Source organism: Pinus tabuliformis, chromosome 5_2 (assembly GCF_031772625.1).
Source record: "Pinus tabuliformis cultivar Carrire ecotype Pingquan chromosome 5_2, CPIR1, whole genome shotgun sequence".
Classification (NCBI taxonomy): domain Eukaryota; kingdom Viridiplantae; phylum Streptophyta; class Pinopsida; order Pinales; family Pinaceae; genus Pinus; species Pinus tabuliformis.
Genome location: NC_142306.1, coordinates 158,491,240 through 158,510,368, shown reverse-complemented (window position 1 = coordinate 158,510,368; position 19,129 = coordinate 158,491,240). Strand labels below are relative to the sequence as shown.

General features: G+C 40.7%; 1 protein-coding gene across 5 annotated transcripts in view; it reads right to left on the bottom strand.

Annotated features, from left to right (window-relative positions):
* LOC149158008 (uncharacterized) overlaps window positions 1–19,129 on the bottom strand; it is a 413,335-nt gene that overhangs the window by 214,815 nt on the left and 179,391 nt on the right. For all 5 annotated transcript variants that reach the window (XM_089436086.1, XM_089436084.1, XM_089436088.1 and 2 more), the window contains exon 15: window positions 17,292–17,408. In XM_089436086.1, coding sequence (XP_089292212.1) covers window positions 17,292–17,408 — 117 coding nt within the window. The remainder of the gene's footprint in view (window positions 1–17,291; window positions 17,409–19,129) is intronic.

Genomic DNA, 19,129 nt, shown 5'->3' with positions numbered 1-19,129 from the left:
TTCAACTCAAAATGATCTCGGAAACTTAACAAAAATGCTGCCCTAGCAATGAAAAACTTGGTTGTGAAGAAACCAACGCTGAAAATATGCTTAAAGTGTTCTATAGCTGTGCTTTCTGGTGAAAAATCAGGTCTGAAAGTGTGCTCTAGCTGCCATAGAAGTGACAAGATGAAGCTTGATTCTTTGAAAATCAGATCATAAAGTTTTGCCTTAACAGCTAGCTGGTGAAAACAGCCTGAGAAGTGCAAATTTGTGCCCTAGCTCCCCAAATTAGTTCAACAAAAATCACAAAATGTGCCTGAGATGCTATTGCTGTTGAAAATCTGCAGTATTTAGTTTACCCTAAAAATAGTAGAGGTATGTTGTAGTTGTGTCCTAGCTGCTTGTTGGAGTTTGGTCTCACCAATCAAAAATCCCTTCACAAAAACAGAAAAAGAGTTGAAATGGACAACTTTGGCATTCTACTGGAGAGTGTCCAGTTGACAGTGGTCTGTGGGTCAGACCACATATGTCTTGACTTGACCTGGTTTTTAGGTCATTTGTGTCTGAGTGCCAGCTGTGGTTTGAATTTTTGAATGACTTTAATCATTGCATAGAGGATCAATGGTAAATCTCTAGATACCAAGTTTGTGACCTTCCGTGGAAGAGATGGAAGGTATTTCACCTCTTGGAAATTGAAGCTCCATGAGCCTACTTTGATCATATGTTGTCTTCCATCTATATTATAATGCTATGTGTTTGGAAACATGAATGAAAATCTTTAAAATTATGTTTAAAATATTTAAAATTATGTTTTTTTATAAAAAAAAAAAAATATTTAATGTATTTTTTACAACGACCGAGTCATTGAAATCGACTAGGCCGAGTCATTACCAATTCGGAGTCGGAGTCGGAGTCGATCCTCGGCCGAGTCGGAGTCCTGGTCGGAGTCGTAAAACACTGTTGCAGCGTGGAAGAAGAGGAGGGCATCAGCAACAGGCAATGATTGACGAGGAGGTGACGCAGGGAAAGTGGGAGACAACGCAGAGAGAGATGCAGTCCAGATGAGAGACGCAGCCCTCACGCATGCTGACACAGAGGGACGCAGAGCCACTCAAGGCCACGCAGAGTGACACAGAGGTGACGTAGGAGTGGGGGTAGGGTCTCCAAAGTGTCAAAAAGTCTCAAAAGGAAAGTCTCAGGTGTTTTCTTTCAGTTTCTCTGTAAAATCATTCCTTGTAAAAGCAATTGTTGTTGAAGATTAATAAAGCCCTCATCTGTTGCACCAATTTTCCCACATTGGGTTTTTCCGGGGACAATTGTCCAAAAAAAACTATGTTGATGTGTTTGAATCTTGTACATGTATTTTCTCTGGGTAATTGTGTGATAACTGTAGTAGAATTTATTTTAATATTTGTTGAAGGGATTTCATAAATAACTTATTCTGAATAATAAGTAGGTGAAATAAATCAGTTGCTGCAGTAGAATTTCAGTTTAGAAATTTTCACAGTGTGAAAATTCTATCACTACAACAACTGATTTATTTTACCTACTTATTTCCCGATAAGTTATTTACGAAAATCCTTCAGTAAACATTAAAATAAATTCTGCTGCAGATATCACATCATAATATAGAAACAAACACATGCACAAGAATTAACACATTGACACAAATATTTTGGACAATCAGTGCCCGGAAAAACCCAATGTGTGAAAACCGGTGCAGCAAGGGAGGATTTTATTATTCAGCAATTTTTCAGTACAATTGGGTGCCAGACTGGCTTACCCAACAGAGAGAAAATTCCTCAGCACTTCCCCCAGTCTTAGCGTCAGCCTAGCTGACCTCTGTGTAGCTCCCAGACCCTCTATGTCAACCCCTGCCTCTCTGCGTCAGCACTGGGCCTTTACTGGGCCTTTCTGCGTCACCCACGCAGGGCCTACAGTGACTGCGCAATATGCAGCCTCTGAGTTTCCCTGAGAGGCTCTGTGTCTGCCTCCGCAACCTCTGCGTTGTTCCCCTGGTGTTGTTCCCGACTCTCTATTCCGTACTTGCTGCCTCCTACTACTCTCCAGACCACTAGTTCGAATTTCTCAGCTAACCCCGCTCCAGAAATTGAACTCACTGGTCTCCCTCAGTATGTTCTCCAACTGACCCTCAAGCCTCTTCTTATACTTTTCCTGTTGATCTTTCAACAACCGAAATTAAATCTCTAATCAACGGATAAGATTAGATTTGGCTTGATCCATGACTTTTGGAACTTTCTAACCCAGTTTTATATTAATACCCATTAATATTTTATTAATACCCATTAAGATCTCCCCCTTTTGCTACCAAACTTCCAACCCCGGGAAATAATGCATTCGTCCCAAATCCTTCATGTCGAACTCCGTGGCTAGATGCTTCTTGCAGTCCCCTATGAGCGTGGATGATCCTGTATTAGAGGTTCATTCTCTACAACAAGATAGTAGAGATTTGGATCTGCGTCACTCTTGACAAATCCCATTTTCTGCAAGTAGCCATCGATTCGCCCATAACACGCTCTAGGTGCCTGTTTCAGCCCATACAAGGCTTTATTCAATCTGCTTACATGAGCCTCCTTCTCATGTGTCTCAAAGCCCTCTGGTTGTTCAATGTATACCTCTTCTTCTATCACACCATTCAGAAATGTCGTTTTGACATCCATCTGATGAATCTCCCACCCCATTTGTGTTGTAAGAGATATCACGGTTCTAATAGATGTATACGTAGCTACTGGGGCAAAGGTCTCTTTGCAGTCAATTCCTTCCTTCTGAGCATACCCCTTAGCAACAAACCAAGCTTTGTACTTCTCAACACTACCGTCTGCAGCGTATTTAATCTTGCAGATCCATCTCGAACCTACCACCAATCTATCTTGAGGCCTTGGCACTACCTCCCAGACATCGTTCACCATTATGGAGTTGTACTCCTCTACCATAGCATCTAGCCAAACCTGATGTTGAGTTGCCTCCTAAAAACTGGCAGGCACCCCATCTTGAGCTACTAATCCCTGATATCTATCTGGTTGTTTTCACTCCCTCTTATTGTTCCTTGGCACACCAATGAAGTCCTACGCATCTCGCAGAATCTAACGAAGTTCCCTGCTCGTTCTTCCTCTGCCAGCGGGTGCTTTTGTTGGCTCCTCCTCATCCTGTTATTCTTCCTGACCCAAGGAAGAATTCTTTTCTTTTGTTGGTTGAAGAGGTCTGACCAATGGTTCCTCTTTTGACTGCTCCTCGGAAGGCATTTCTCGAGATTTTCTGAAAGCCCTGTCTTCCATGAACTTCACATCTCGTCAAACTACTACCTTCCTGCTCCCTGGAAGATAGATTCTGTATGCCTTAGCGTTCTCGCTATATCCCACTAGATATCCTTTCTTTGCAGTTTGATCCAGCTTCTTCCTCTTTTCCTCAGGTATGCGGCAATATGCTAAGCTCCCAAATATCCTGAAATGACCGACTTCAGGCGTCTTTCCCGTGAAGACTTTCTCTCGAGTAATCTTGCCCAATGCCCAATGAGGAGTTAAATTCCGAACATAGACTGTTGTGTTGCATGCTTCTGCCCACAGGAATTTTGGCATATCCTGATCATACATCATGACCCTAGCTGCTTCTACAATAGTCCTGTTCTTTCTTTCTGCTACTCCATTTTGCTCCAGATTGTCCGCAGCTATCCACTCTATTCTGATACCCTCCTTAGCGCAAAAATCAGTGAAGTCCGTATCGACATACTCTCCACCATTATCTGAGCGCAAAACTTTTATTTTCTTCCCAATCAGGTTCTCCACCAGAGCTTCGTCCTTGGTTTTCAGAAAATAAATCGAAGTTTTCCTTGAGTGGTCATCAATGAAGGTAAGAAACTACTCAGCACCACTAAGAGATTTAGTGGACATGGGACCGCAAATATCTAAGTGTATCAACACTAGTACACTCTTGGCCCTGTTTTTACTTCTAGGAAATGTTGCCTTGGCATACTTTCCTAAAGCACATCCTATGCATACATCATCTCATTCCGTACGAAGATTTGGAACCCCTGTTACAGTGCTCCTGAGAATTCTCAGAGCCCCATCGTGCAAATGTCCCATTCTTCTGTGCCATAGTTTGTTCAAATCCTTGTCTCCATGACTACCTATTAGTGCCATTGGTGATTCTAGTTGTAGTCTGTACAACCTGTTACTTTTGATCCCAATCTGCACTTTCTTTTTCCAGCTCGGGTGTTTGACGTACACTTTCGCCTTGATGAAGAAAACGTCATAGCTTTTGCCTTGAAGTTGCAACACGGAAAGTAAGTTCATCCCCAATCCTGGTACATGCAGCAAATTGGTAGCACGAAACCACGCTCCCGTTTGTGTTTGAAAAACTATGGTACCCCTCCCTACTGGAGTACATTTTGCCTTGTTCCCCATGGTGATCTGAAAGTTCATCTTCTCCTCCCGATAATCTGAGAAACATTCCCAGATTCCCGTCATATGCCAAGAGGCCCCACTGTCTATATACCATACCTCTAATGATGCAGAGCTAGTCACACAAGCTACTTCTTCTTCCAACCTGGAAGCCAACATAGAGAAATCGAAATCACTTTCTCTTGTGCAATTTTCTGAAAATCTGTGCGAATCTCCTGACGTAGATGCCTTTGCATCATGGTCTCGACCCATAATTGATTTTCCCTTCCTGTCTCTAATTACTCGCTCTCACACCATGTGAAAATTCTATCACTGCAACAACTGATTTATTTTACCTACTTATTTCCCCATAAGTTATTTACGAAAATCCTTTAGTAAACATTAAAATAAATTATGCTGCAGATATCACATCATAATACAGAAACAAACAAATGCACAAGAATTAACACATCAACACAAATATTTTGGACAATCAGTCCCCAGAAAAACACAATATTGGAAAACCGGTGCAGCAAGGGAGGATTTTACTATTCAGCAATTCTTCAGTACAACTAGGTGCCAAACTGACTTACCCAACAGAGAGAAAATTCCTCGGCACTTCCCCCAATCTCAGCGTCAGCCTAGCTGACCTCTGCGTAGCTCCCATACCCTCTGTGTCAGCCCCTGCCTCTCTACGTCAACACTAAGTCTCTCTACGTCACCCACTCAGGCCCTCCAGTGACTGCGCAATCTGCAGCCTCTATGTCTGCCTAAGAGGCTCTGCATCTGCCTCCCCAACCTCTGCATTGTTCCCCTGGTGTTGTTCCCGACTCTTTGTTCCATACTCGCTGCCTCCTGCTGCTCTCCAAACCACTAGTTCGAATTTCTCAGCTAACCCTACTGCAGAAATCAAACTGACTGGTCTCCCTCAGTATGTTCTCCAATTGACCCTCAAGCCTCTTCTTATACTTTTCCTGTTAATCTTTCAACGGCCGAGATTAAATCTCTAATCAACGACTAAGATTAGATCTGGCTTGATCCATGACTTTTGGAACCTTCTAACCCAGTTTTATATTAATAGCCATTAATATTTTATTTTTCCTAGGTTTAGACTGAGGAACTCCATTAAAAATATTAATTATTTTAATATCTCCCAAACCGTTTAGAATCTACCCAAACCATTTCTGGGTCTTGGAGATCTCATGCGCTTTGGCCTCTCCACCAATTTTCATGGCTAGAGCACATTTGATGCTACCCAAATCAACACACAACAAATACTCAGTAACCCAAGGGAAATCGATTCTCAAGGAGGAGTTCGATTTTAGAGGGAGAGTTGCAGGGGGAAGGAAGAGGGGGGCATCACCATCAGTCAGAAACTAAGGAGGAGGTGACACAGAGGGGCAGCGCAAAGGGAAGATCAGAGAGATAGCGCAGCAAGGGATGCAGGCCTCATGCAAAAGTGACGCTGAGGTGACGCAGTGAAGGCTGAAGGGTCTCCAGGGTGTCAGAATTTCTCCAGAGAAAAGGGAAAAATTATCTCAGGTGTTTCTCTCAGAGGTGTCTCTATATTTTGTAAAATTGTTCCTTGTAAAGAGATTGTAGTTGAAAAATAATAAATAAACCCTCACCTGTTGCACCGATTTTCCCGTATTGGGTTTTTCCGGGGACAATTGTCCAAAAATAAAAGTGTTGATGTGATTGATTCTTGTGCTTGTATATCACAGCTATTTTCTCTATGCTATTATGTGACAACTGCAGTAGAATTTATTTTGATGTTTAATGAAGGGTTTGTAAATAACTTATTTAAGTAGGAGAAATACATCAGTTACTGCAGTAGAATTTCGTTTTAGAAATTTTCACATGGTATCAACGCAGAGAGATCGGGCAAAGGGATTGGAGAATCTGCGATAAGTCGGGAGCATGATGATGGGTCAGCAACTCAAAGGGACTCACACAGTTCTCCCGAGAAAGAGGAAAGCACGAAGAATATGGATCATGAATATTCTCTGTTAGCTTCCAAACAGGAAGAAAAAATCGCTTGCTTAGCAAGTTCTGCTTCATCTGAGGTTTGGTATATTGGCAGTGGAGCCTCTGCGCACATGACAGGAATACGAGAATGTTTTTTGAGCTATCAGGAAGCACAGATGAACTTGCAAATCACCGTGGGAAATAAGTCAAAATGTACCCCCATAGGGAGAGGTACTATAGTCTTTCAAACAGAAGCAAGGAATCGGTTTCAAGTGACCAATGTGCTACATGTGCCAAAATTGGGGATGAACTTACTCTTTGTATCTCAGTTACAAAACAAGGGCTATGATGTTTTCTTCATTGGGAAGAAAGTGTGTCAAACATCCGAGTTGGAAAAAGAAGGCCCAAATTGGAGTCAGAAGTAACACGTTGTATAAGTTACAGCTAGAATCTCCAATGGCACTGATAGGCAGCAGTGGGGAAAAAGATTTGAATGAACTATGGCACAGGAGGATGGGACACTTGCATCATGGGGCTCTAAGAATTCTCAGAAGAACGTCACAAGAGTTCCAGAGTTGAGTACCAAACGAGACGATGTATGCAGAGGGTCCACACTAGGCAAGAACCCCAAAGTAGCTTACTCTGGAAGTAACAATAGGGCTAAGAGTGTTCTGGGATTGATACACTCAGATATCTGCAGACCCATGTCCACAAAAGCTCTTAGTTGTGCTGAATACTTTGTCACCTTCATTGATGACCATTCCAGGAAGACTTGGATCTATTTTCTAAAAACCAAGGATGAGTTTTTCGATCGATTCAAAGAGTTTAAGGCTCTAGTTGAGAATCTAACAGGAAAAAGGATAAAAGTGTTGCGCTCAGACAATGGTGGAGAATACATTGATAAGGACTTCACTAATTTCTACGCAAGGAAGGCATAAGAAGAGAATGGACAGCTCCTTATAATCTAGAGCAGAATGGAGGAGCAGAGAGGAAGAACAAGGCTATTGTCGAAGCCGCGAGGGCAATGTTATATGATCAGGATATGCCCAAATTTCTATGGGCAGAAGCATGTAGCACATCATTGTATGTTCAGAAAAGGACTCCTCACCTGGCATTAGGTAAGATTACTTTGGAGAGTGTCTTCACCAGTAAGAAGCCTGAGATGAGTCATTTCAGAATATTTGGGAATTTGGCATACTGCCATATACCCGAAGAAAAGAGGAAGAAATTGGATCAAACTACAGAGTAAGGATATCTTGTGGGATATAGCAAGAATGCTAAGGCATATAGAGTCTATCTTCCGGGAAATAGGAAGATCGTAGTTCGACGGGATGTAAAGCTCATGGAGGACAGAGCTTTCAGGAAATCTCGAGAAATGCCTTCCGAAGAGCAGTTAAAGGATGATCCATTGGTTCAGCCACTTCAACCAGCATAAACCAGCACCAGTATTTCTCCTAAAGACAAAATTCCAAAGGTATCACAACAGGTGGAGCCTCAGGAAGAGGAGGAGCAAATAGATCTACCCACTACCAATGGAAGAATGAGTCGGGAACCTCGACATATACTATGGGATGCAGAGGATTTTGTTGGAGCTCCTAGGAACTAGAAAAGGGAGCGTAGACAGCCAGATAGCTACCAAGCCCTGGAGGCTCAAGTTGGAGAACCCTCTAGTTTTCAAGAGGTCATTTAACATCAAGTATGGGTAATGCTATGGTGGAGGAATACAGTTCCATAATGGTCAATGATGTTTGAGAAGTGGTTCCTAGGCCTCAGGACAGATCAGTTGTAGGTTCGAGATGGATCTACAAGATCAAATATGCTGCAGATGGCAGTGTGGAAAAATACAAAGCCAAGTTCGTGGCTAAGGGTTATGCTCAGAAGGAAGGGATAGACTACGAAGAAACCTTTGCCCTATAGCCAGGTATACTTCTATTAGATCCGTGACATCCCTTGCAGCACAAATGGGGTGGGAGATTCACCAGATGTACGTCAAGACTGCATTGTTGAACGGGGTGATAGAAGAAGAAGTACACATTGAACAACCAAAGGGTTTTGAGACACATGAGAAGAAATCTCATGTATGTAGGTTGAAGAAAGCCTTGTATGGGCTTAAATAGGTGCCTAGAGCATGGTACAGTCGAATTGATGGTTACTTACATAAGATGGGATTCATCAAGAGTGTCTCAAATCCCAACCTCTCCTATCTACTTGTAGAGAATGATCCTCTAATTCCGGTGTTATATGTCGGTGATCTTTTTCTAACAGGTTCATCCAAGCTCATCAAAGATTGCAAGGAAAACCTAGCTACAGAATGTGACATGAAGGATTTGGGGCCAATGCATTATTTTCTAGGGTTGGAAGTTTGGCAGCAAAAGGATGGAATTTTTTTTGGACAAGGAAGATATGCTACAGAAATTCTAAAAACGTTCAGAATGCAGGACTATAGACCTATGGCTACTCCAATGATTACCAACTAGAAGCAGATTGATATATCTGAAGATAAAGAAGTTGATCCCACCTTGTACAGGCAGCTCATAGAGTCCCTGATGTATTTGGTCAATACCAGGCCAACATTTGTTACGCTGCCAACACCCTCAGTCAGTTCATGGTGGAACCAAAGAGGGTGCACTGGGCAGTAGCCAAGCATGTTCTCAAATATGTACGAGGAACAGTCGAGCATGGACTAATGTACACCAGAGGCAATGACATCAGGCTGAGTGGGTTCACTAACGCAGATTGGGTTCGAAGTTCAGTAGATCAGAAAAGTACCATTAGGTACTATTTCAACATTGGATCGAGAATGACCTCCTGGTGTAGTAGGAAACAGAAATCCGTAGCTTTGAGCTCAGCTGACGCTGAATATATGGCAGCGAGCACAACATCGTGCGAACCCATATGGCTTAACAAGTTGCTTCTGAATCTATTCAGAAGAAGGATGGAAGTGACCAATATTATTTGTGATAATCAGAGTTGCATCAAGCTCTCTGAGAATCCAGTTTTTCATGATCAGTCGAAGCACATTGACATCAGGTGTCACATTATCAGAGACTGTGTCCAACGACGGGCAGCACAGTTACAATACACCCCGACAGGAGAACAGGTGGTATATATTCTCACCAAAGCTCTAGGAAGAACAAAGTTTGTTTATTTCAAGGAGAAGATGGGGATAATTGAGAAACCGTTTCAGTAGCAAAAGCGGATAGTACAGGAAGTTGCAATTAACAATGGTAGTGCTATGGGCAGCATGATGCAGCATATTCAAAGGGAGCTACAATATAGATGTAGCAGTGACAGTGTTGCGGGGGAGCGCCGGCCCCTCGATCCTGCTCCCAATCCGCGCTCCGGGCGGGAGCGGGTCGGGAGCGCACTCCCATAAAAAAAAATTGCGCTACCTACCTATTTCCGGAGCTAAGCAGGGAGCGTCGCTCCCGTCACTCTGGGAGCAATTTTTATAGCCCGGGAGCAGTCAAGGAGCGATCGCTCCCGACCACTCTCTGGTTATAAAAATCGCTCCTGGAGCGACAAGAACAACCGATGGGAGCGGACCACGCGGAAAGAAACAATAAATTAAAATTAAGAAGTAAAAAAAAAATAAAGAAACAAAAAAAAAAAAAAACAATCGGGCAGAAAAAAATTTGGTTTTTTTTGGAAATGAAAGGAGGGAGCGAGGGAGGGAGGGTTTCATTTCATCATTGTGAGAGTGAGAGTGAGATTGAGATTGAGAGAGGGTGAGAGTGAGGAGCAAGGAGAGAGTGAGAAAGAGCAAGGAGAGAGCGAGAAAGAGCAAGGAGAGAGTGAGGAGCAAGGAGAGAGCAAGAGAGAGCAAGGAGCAAGGAGCAAGAGAGTGAGAGAGCAAGAGAAAGCAAGGAGCAAGGGGAGATTGAAGAGCTTGCAAGGGGAGATTGGACGCCAAAGAGGTAGGCTCTACAATATTGAATAGTGTCTAGCAAATTTTTTTTAATGTTTATTCCTAAATAAATAAATAAATTTTTCTCTATTTCCCATTCCCATTCCCATTCCATTTTTTTAAATTTTGCAGATTCAAAACTTCAAATTTCAAACATCATGGTTATATTTCTTGGCATTTTCTTCTTCTTGGTTCCTTTTTTGGTTATTATGGTGCTGGAGAGTAGAAAAAGGAGGGTTGAAATTGAAAATGAAGAAGGGGATGAAGAAGGGGATATAGTGGATTTGATGAAAATCCCGATGAGGAGGAGCTGCAGGAGAGTGAACATGAGTTAGCTCAAAAAACTAAACAAGACCAAACCCCATTGTGGAAATATGTTAACAGGCCTGAAGCAGGGAAAGGGGGTGGAACCACTAAATTTCATTGCCCCCATTGCAACAATAATTACACAGGTTCATACACCCATGCCAGAAAACACCTCTATGGGAAAATGTCATGGGATGGAAATAAACAAATAGGAATCAAAACTTGTACAGGTGTGTCAACAGTAGATAGAGCCAAATACATAAGGGGAGAGGAGGAAGCCCAATACAAATCTAAAAAATCAAAGGGTTTCTTTGAACCAAGCTCACAATCACATGCACAAAGAACTTCTTCAAGATCCTCCCAAGGCAATGGATATGGAGGCACAGGGTCACCAGGTTTAAGGCGTAGAACCATATCAAATTTCCTTGATGAAGGGTGTAGGAATGATGTGGATTCAAAAGTTTACAGGTTTCTCTACATATGTGGGATACCATTCAATGTTCTTCGCTCACCTTATTGGCACGAAATGGTTTCTGCCATAAATGATGCCCCTAAAGGATACAAGAGCCCTGGGTTTGACAAGGCAAGAACCGTTGGACTTGATCATGAAAAAGCAAAAATATCACATTCTTTGAATAGAATGACAAGTTCTTGGATTGACCATGGGGTGTCCATTGTATCTGATGGATGGACAAATGTAAAAAGCAAGCCATTGAAAAATGTTCTTGTTGTGTCTATTAGTGGTGCCCTCTTTCTTTCAGCATATGACTACTTAGACAAGTTCAAGACCGGCATCAACATTGCGGAACCATTACTTGAAACAATTGACCGTATTGGGCCATACAATGTCATCCAAGTCATCACTGATAATGCTCCTAATTGTAAGGTAGCAGAAGCAATTATTGAGGATAAATACCCCAACATATTTTGGTCTAGGTGTTTGGTTCACACAATGAACCTTTTGATGCATGATATTGTTAAGAACAAAAACGAACAATACAAATGGATTGGTGATTTGTACAAGAAAGGCAAGCAAATTAATATTTATTACAAATCATAGCAATACCCATGGCCTTTTCTGCAGTCACTCAAGATTGGAGTTGTTGAAGATTGCGAGGACTAGATTTGGTAGCTATTACCTCACCTTCAGGCGCCTTTTGAAGGTAAGAGAGTCATTGGCTAGCATGGTATTGTTAAGAACAAAAACGAACAATACAAATGGATTGGTGATTTGTACAAGAAAGGCAAACAAATGATGAAATTTATTACAAATCATAGCAATACCCATGGCCTCTTCCGCAGTCACTCAAGATTGGAGTTGTTGAAGATTGGGAGGACTAGATTTGGTAGCTATTACCTCACCTTCAAGCGCCTTTTGAAGGTAAGAGAGTCATTGGCTAGCATGGTATCAAGTCCACACTAGGAGGTATTAAAGGAAAGGGCTACAAATGCAGCTGACAGGCAAGGTTTCGAACAGGTGGAGGAGGTCGCTCTTGATGGTATGTTTTGGGCACGTGTGAGGCAAGTATTGGATTTCACCAAGCCCATTTATCACATGATTCGATTTGCAGATACAGATAAACTAGTGATTGGCGAGGTGTATGAGCAGATGGATACCATGTTGGGGCAAATAAAAGATATTGTTCATAACAATGATCCCAACTTGTACAAACTGATTCACGATTGTGTGTGTATATGGTGGGATAAACTTAATGTTCCACTACATTGCTTGGCGTATATCCTTACGCCAAAATACTACTCTACATCTTGGTTGGGCCAACCTGCACCAGGGGTGGGGTTAGGGCCAAACGCCATATAGATGAAGAGGTATCTACAGGATATTTGGAAGCATTAGAAAAGTTGATACCTGACAGGGAGGAATGTGCTAGTGTGCGTCTTGAAATAGGCAGATACTTCAGTTGCACTGGTTTGTTTGGTACCTTTCATGCAATGGAAGATAGAGACAGATTTGATGCTCTCACATGGTGGGAATCATATGGCAGCCATGGACTTTTGCCAAAATTGGCAAAAAAAGTTCTCTCACAGGTTGTAAATACTTCTTCTGCAGAGAGGTGTTGGAGCACCTATAGCTTCATACATAATGTGAAAAGAAACAGACTCAATGAAAACCAGGCAGAAAGCTTGGTTTATGTGCACTACAACTTGAGGTTGTTGAGTCATTACTGTGATCGGGCTTATGAGGATCCAACATATAAAATTTGGGACAACCACCCAGAGGATGATAATTTGGAGGATGGCACTATACATCTTGAAGAACTGGAAGCGGAACTTATAAGAGAGGAAGATGAAGCAACAACCATGCCACCTCCACCATCCAGTAGCAGTGCTCGAGTTCCGAGTCTTGTTCCTTTGTTGTCGCTGCCTCCATCTACACCCTCACGTGGAGGGCATGTGCCTTCTGGTTCTGGTCGTCAGTCTGTGTGGGATACTCCTAGAAGACCATCACGACCTGCTCATACATTAGACATTTCTCGTGGCAAGGGCCACATGTAGTAGTAGATAATAGATTTACAGTTTACTTGTCTTTTCTAGTTTCTATTAGTTTTCATAATTGTTGAGTCTTGACTCTTTCATATCATAATGATATTTTTTGTAAACAATATATGACTGTGACAATTTAAGTTTGAAGTTTGAAGTTGGCAATTATAACTCATTGGTAATGATTCTGAATTATGAATATGATGCTTCGTGAAAGTTGTTTCATTTCATTTCATAATTCATTTTATAACATTTCATTTCATGTTAGATATTATTTCTTGTAATGGTTAAACTTAGCTTACAAGTACAACTTTGGTGATCAATGATGATAAATGTTATATATTGAATTTTCAATTTTGAAAGCTTGAAGTTGAAACTTTAAGATTGATGAATCATGATTCACGACTACGAGACTCAATATGTTGTATGTTACTAACTTGTGGACGTGGTTGATGAAGATTATAACTTCTAGATGATTGATGTTATATGGTTGATGGTTCAATGATCAATCTATGTTTTTTTATGTTTTTTATATCTAATTCATCATTCTACATGTTTTTGTTGACATATATGTATTAAAATATAAAAAAATATAAAATATATATATATATATTATATAAAAATCGCTCCGGGATTCATTCCCAAACCGAGAGCTTTTGAAAATGTCGCTCCCGCTCCCAAGTAACACTAAGCAGTGACAATGGCAGTGTCATGGGCAGCAGTACAGGTTGCAGTAGCACAGTAGATGAGGGCAGCAGGCCGAGCATCAGCAACGCAGAGGACCGATGCCATGGATCAGTGTAATAATTCTGTTGGGAAGTATTGCTAGAGCACATTCCTCACTAAGAGGGAGTGTTGATTTTGGGTAGCATCGGATGTGCTCTAGCTCCGAAATTTTGTGGAGGGTCTAGAATACATAAGATCTCCAACACCCAGAAATTGTTTGGAGAAATTCCACCCAGATTGTGATTTATTAAATTAATTAATATTTTTAATGGTGTTCAAGTCTAAACTTAGGAAAATAAAAATATTAATGGGTATTAATAAAAATATGGGTGAGAAGCTTCTAAGAGACGAGGATCAAGTCTGTTTTAATCTTAGCTGTTGATTAGCGACTTAATCTCGGTCGTTGATTCATCAATAGGAAAAGTACAAGAGAAGACTTGAGAGTCATTTGGAGACACACTGGGCAAATACCTAGTAACCCGAGGGAAATCGATTTTCAAGGAGAAGGAGTTCGATTTCAAAGGGAGAGTTGCAGGGTCGAGAAAGAGGAGGGAACTAGCATCAGACAGAGACTGAGGAGGAGGTGATGCAGAGCATCAGAGGGACAGCGCAGAGGGAAGATCAGAGAGACAGCGCAGCAAGGGACGCAGTCCTCACGCAGAAGTGATGCAGAGGTGACGCAGTGAAGGCTGAAGGGTCTCCAGGGTGTCAGAATTTCTCCAGAGCAAAGGGAAAAATTGTCTCAAGTGTTTCTCTCAGAGGTGTCTCTATATTCTGTAAAATCGTTCCTTGTAAAGAGATTGTTGCTGAAGAATAATAAATAAACCCTCATCTGCTGCACCGGTTTTCCTGCATTGGGTTTTTCCGGGGACAATTGTCCAAAAATAATTGTGTTGACGTGATTGATTCTTGTGCTTGTATATCACTGTTATTTTCTCTATGCTATTATGTGACAACTGCAGTAGAATTTATTTTGATGTTTACTAAAGGGTTTGTAAATAACTTATTTAAGTAGGAGAAATAAATCAGTTACTACAGTAGAATTTCGTGTTAGAAATTTTCACATAACTCCCCCAACCCTCGGTTGCAACTTAATAGTTTCTACGTTGGCTCAAACTGCAGTCTAAACAAGTTGCCCTTTCTAACCCATATCACTTTGGTCATCCTATAATTCTTAGGCCGACTGTATACCTTTCCCTCCTCAAAGATCACAATGTAACCCTTGTCCTCCAAGTTAGCCATTGAAATCAGATTCTTGGTCATGCCCAAACATACAATACATCCTCCAGCAACAAGGGTTTATTGGACGCCCTCTGAAACTTGGCAGTGCCAACTCCCATTACCTAGGACTTGCATTGTCCCCCAGCTCTATATAGAAGTCAATGTCTTTCTCCTTCAAACTGGTGTAGTATTCCTTGACTCTCGTCATGTGGCAAGAAGCACCGCTATCAACATACCACACACTGGTGGTTACTGAGCTCGAGAGACAAGCAATGAGTGAGAACTCATTTTCAAACCTTGCTGCAAATTCATCCACTTCAACTAAGGCTGCAACCTACTTCTTTTGTTTTCCCTTTTTCTTGTTAGGGCACGGGCTAACAAAGTGTCCAGTCTTATGGCAAGTAAAACACTTTATCTTGCTTAGGTATTTCTTCTTCTCACCCTTTGAAGTAGACCCATCACTTGGCCCCTTCTTGGCCTTAGACTTTCCCTTGCCTGCTAGGGCAAGATTCTCCTCCTCAAACCTCTTCTTCTGGTCACCATGCTGACCTCCTTCTTTGATTTCCTCCTGAATGAAATCGTCCCACATTCTCTCCCAAGAGGGCAGGTTCTCTCGACCAACAATACACTTCACGAACACCTCCCACTGCTTCGTAAAGCCATTTAAGGCTATATGCACAAGCTCTTCTTCGGGATTTGTAACCCCAATAGTCGCCATCTCATCACTCAACTGTGTGATTTTGGTTAAGTAGGAAGCCACACCTTCACCCTTGGACATTCTAATGCTATGAAGCTTGTCCCTCGGCACCATTCTATGACTCTAATAGTTTCTTTGGTATAGCTTGGTGAGCCTATCCCACTTCTTTTTAGCAGTATCCTTCTCTAACAGATGGGGTATCAAGTGGTCTTTGACCCCATCCAAAATGATTCTCTGCACCTTAGCCTCTTTAACCTTGTGAAGATCTAGGGCAATGCGATTTGAAGTTGACAGAACCACGGTTTTGTTGAGGAAGTTCCACAGATTATTCTCCTTAAGAATTGTCGTGATTCGAACCTTCCACTAAAGATGGTTCAAGGAGCCTTCTAGTTTGTCTTCATACCGAACAATGGTAGCCATGGAAGAATAAACCCTAGAAAATTCTTGTTCATTGAACTCTTGATCACTTCAGCTAGTACCTATGTCAAATCGCTTGGCTTCATACTTAGAGTGTTGTTGCTCTGATACCATGCTAGTTTCTTTTGCACCTAGATTCAGATTTATGGCCAAAAAAATATGCTCATAACAGAAAATAAAATTCGGATCTGAGTTTTTTATCCACCAAACACATTGAGTTCCTAACTTAACATGCAGAGCAGAAGCAAAAACAACAACGAAACCAAACACATAAAAAATATGACACAGTTTTACCCTGAAATCTCCAATGGGGGGAAAGCCAACAAACTTGAACTCTATTCATCTTCTGAAAATGGTGATTACAGCAAAGAAATTTTCCCAGAAAATTACAGCAGCCAAAAACTCAGTCTTTTTCCAATATAGCCCTGCCCAAAACAGCTCGTGCAGCCCAAAGAAATCATTATATGGCCCAATTGTACGGCCCAACAAATTCAGCTTGTTCGGCCCTGCAAAGTCATGGTTGTACAGCCTGATATTTTGGCCTTGTTCACTGCTCCTAAAGTCAACCTGTGCGCTATTCCTCTTTTGCTGTCAGCTCAACCCTCTAATTTTCAGCTGAATACCCAATCTCTCTTGTGCAAAATCGAAGACACCTCAACAGCTCGATTTCCTCTTCATATAGCAGCTGACCTAAACTCCAAGGAGGAGGGTTGAGATTGCTTCTCCACTCTTGAGATCAATGGTCACGACTTAATCTGTGATTGACTTTTTTATTGCTCTATAAAATTTTGGCCATTAAAGTCAATAATTAAACTATTGACTTTAGCCTAAGGTTCAGACTTAGGAACTATTTCAATTTAGCTCGATAAGTGAATTTAGGTGATTGATTGGATGTCATGGCACCTGACCAATGCAAAATCACCTTGCAAACTACAGTTTCAACAATATGTGTGCTAGAGGTTCATAAAAATAATGTCAAATTATACTATTAAGTTGCACTTTCCCTTCACTTTTAAAACCATCCCTTTTGGTATTTTCATAATAAAATATATGAAGATGGTATGTTTTGCAAAACAGGAACTGATATGAGAAAATCATACCTCAAGAATTTGCAAATGCTTCTTAGCAGTGTAGGTTTTACAAATCAGGAACTAACATGAGAAAATCATACCTCAAGAATTTGCAACTGCCTCTTAGCAGTGCGAATCTGATCTTTGCTCACACGTGCTTTAACAAAGCTTTTGATGATATTAAGGATAACCTCTAACTCTGATGGAGATCTTGAAACCTAAAACAGACGACCTCAACAAATTTAGAAGTTCTATCAAAATTACATCAAGAATGCAACTTAAAGTAAATATAATCGCATTGCATACCCTGACAAAACTAAGATTCAAGGAATACCAAAATGATCTAAAGGAAACAATGTTAGAGTGGCTGTACAAAACAAAGTCATATGAGACAGTGAAACAATTTCAGTTCAGGTAGGAATTTCAGAAATGATACTTTCAAAATTTTAGGAAACAGGATAAGGATCTCTTTAAATATATAAAAATAAATAAAAACCTTGAAAATTTATTCATAACTCTTTAAAAAAACAGGTTCTTTTCTGTTTAGGGGAATTTGAGGGATTTGTTGTTGTATTAGGATTTATTTACACCACAAAAGATCATGTGTGGGTCCTACTCGCATTGGAGCAACTTTTTTTTTTATTAAATGGAAAATGCATCATTTCTTGCATTTTTAAAACTGTAAACATCCTAGAAACGTTTTCAGACAGGAAATGTGAGTAGGACCCACACATGATCTTTTGTTGTTGTATTAGGATTTATTTACACCACAAAATATTATGTGTGGGTCCTACTCCCATTTGAGCAACTTTATTTTTTATTTAATGGAAAATACATTTCTTGCATTTTTGAAACTGTAAACATCCTAGAAATGTTTCCAGACAGTAAACAGGGGCCAGTAGTTTACTGTGATTTTGGTGCAAAATTTGAAACTATGAAGACTATTTGAGAAAGCAATCTAAAGCCCTGCACATAATTGCTTTCATCAAAACCTCACTACTCATGCATGTCACCGTAAAGCACAAGTATTTTGAGAGCACAGTCAATAGTATGAGAAAGTGTGTTCCACCAAGAGTTTTACACTAGCAAAAGTATAACTAATACGCATTCCATTATAATATTTTCAAGCCACTCATGGAAGAAGTCATAATTTGGATCAAGCATACATTCAAAAATATATAGTTCCTCATGACAATTTAGGAAAGAATTTGTTGCTACACAATTATCGGTTACATAAAGTGGCACTTTCATTAGTGACGGGCGCTTAAAAAACAACTAATGTCACACAATCTAATGGAAATCTTTCAAGCAAAAAATAGTAGCAGCTTCTTTTAAACCAGTCCAATAAATACCATCATCAACATATGGTAGGCATTAACATCACCATTCTGTCATAATATCATAATGTTAGGATACCTAGCAAGTGTAAGCCAGATAAGACAAAACCATCTTATTAATGTCTAGAAACTGAACAAACAAAGTCAAAGGGACTAAAGAATACATGAAGCCGCAGTAGTGTTGTGGGAATGCCCAAGGCAGGCCTTAAGTACCAAAAGCAATACAAATGAAAATAAAAATTATAGTAGAAGTTAATGGAACTTTGCATTGTCCCTCATTCTCCTGTGCCATCATCACAGTGAGATAAGATAAAGATAGGATAAGATTACATTATTAATATCCAATAAATGACCACAAAAACAGGTCAATGGGACTGCTGAGTTCAATATTGCCAATTCAATGCAGGAGCATAAAAACAACACCTATATAAAGCAAGATGCAAAATGTAAAGTACTGATCTAAAATAAAAACCTGAAAACTAAATCCTAAGAGTGCAACAGGAAGAAAAATGTAGCAGGAGAGTGTATCCAAAATCATATATACAAATACTACGCATATCAAGGCTTTCTCGTGCTCGCTCTTTTAACATTCAAGGCCAAAT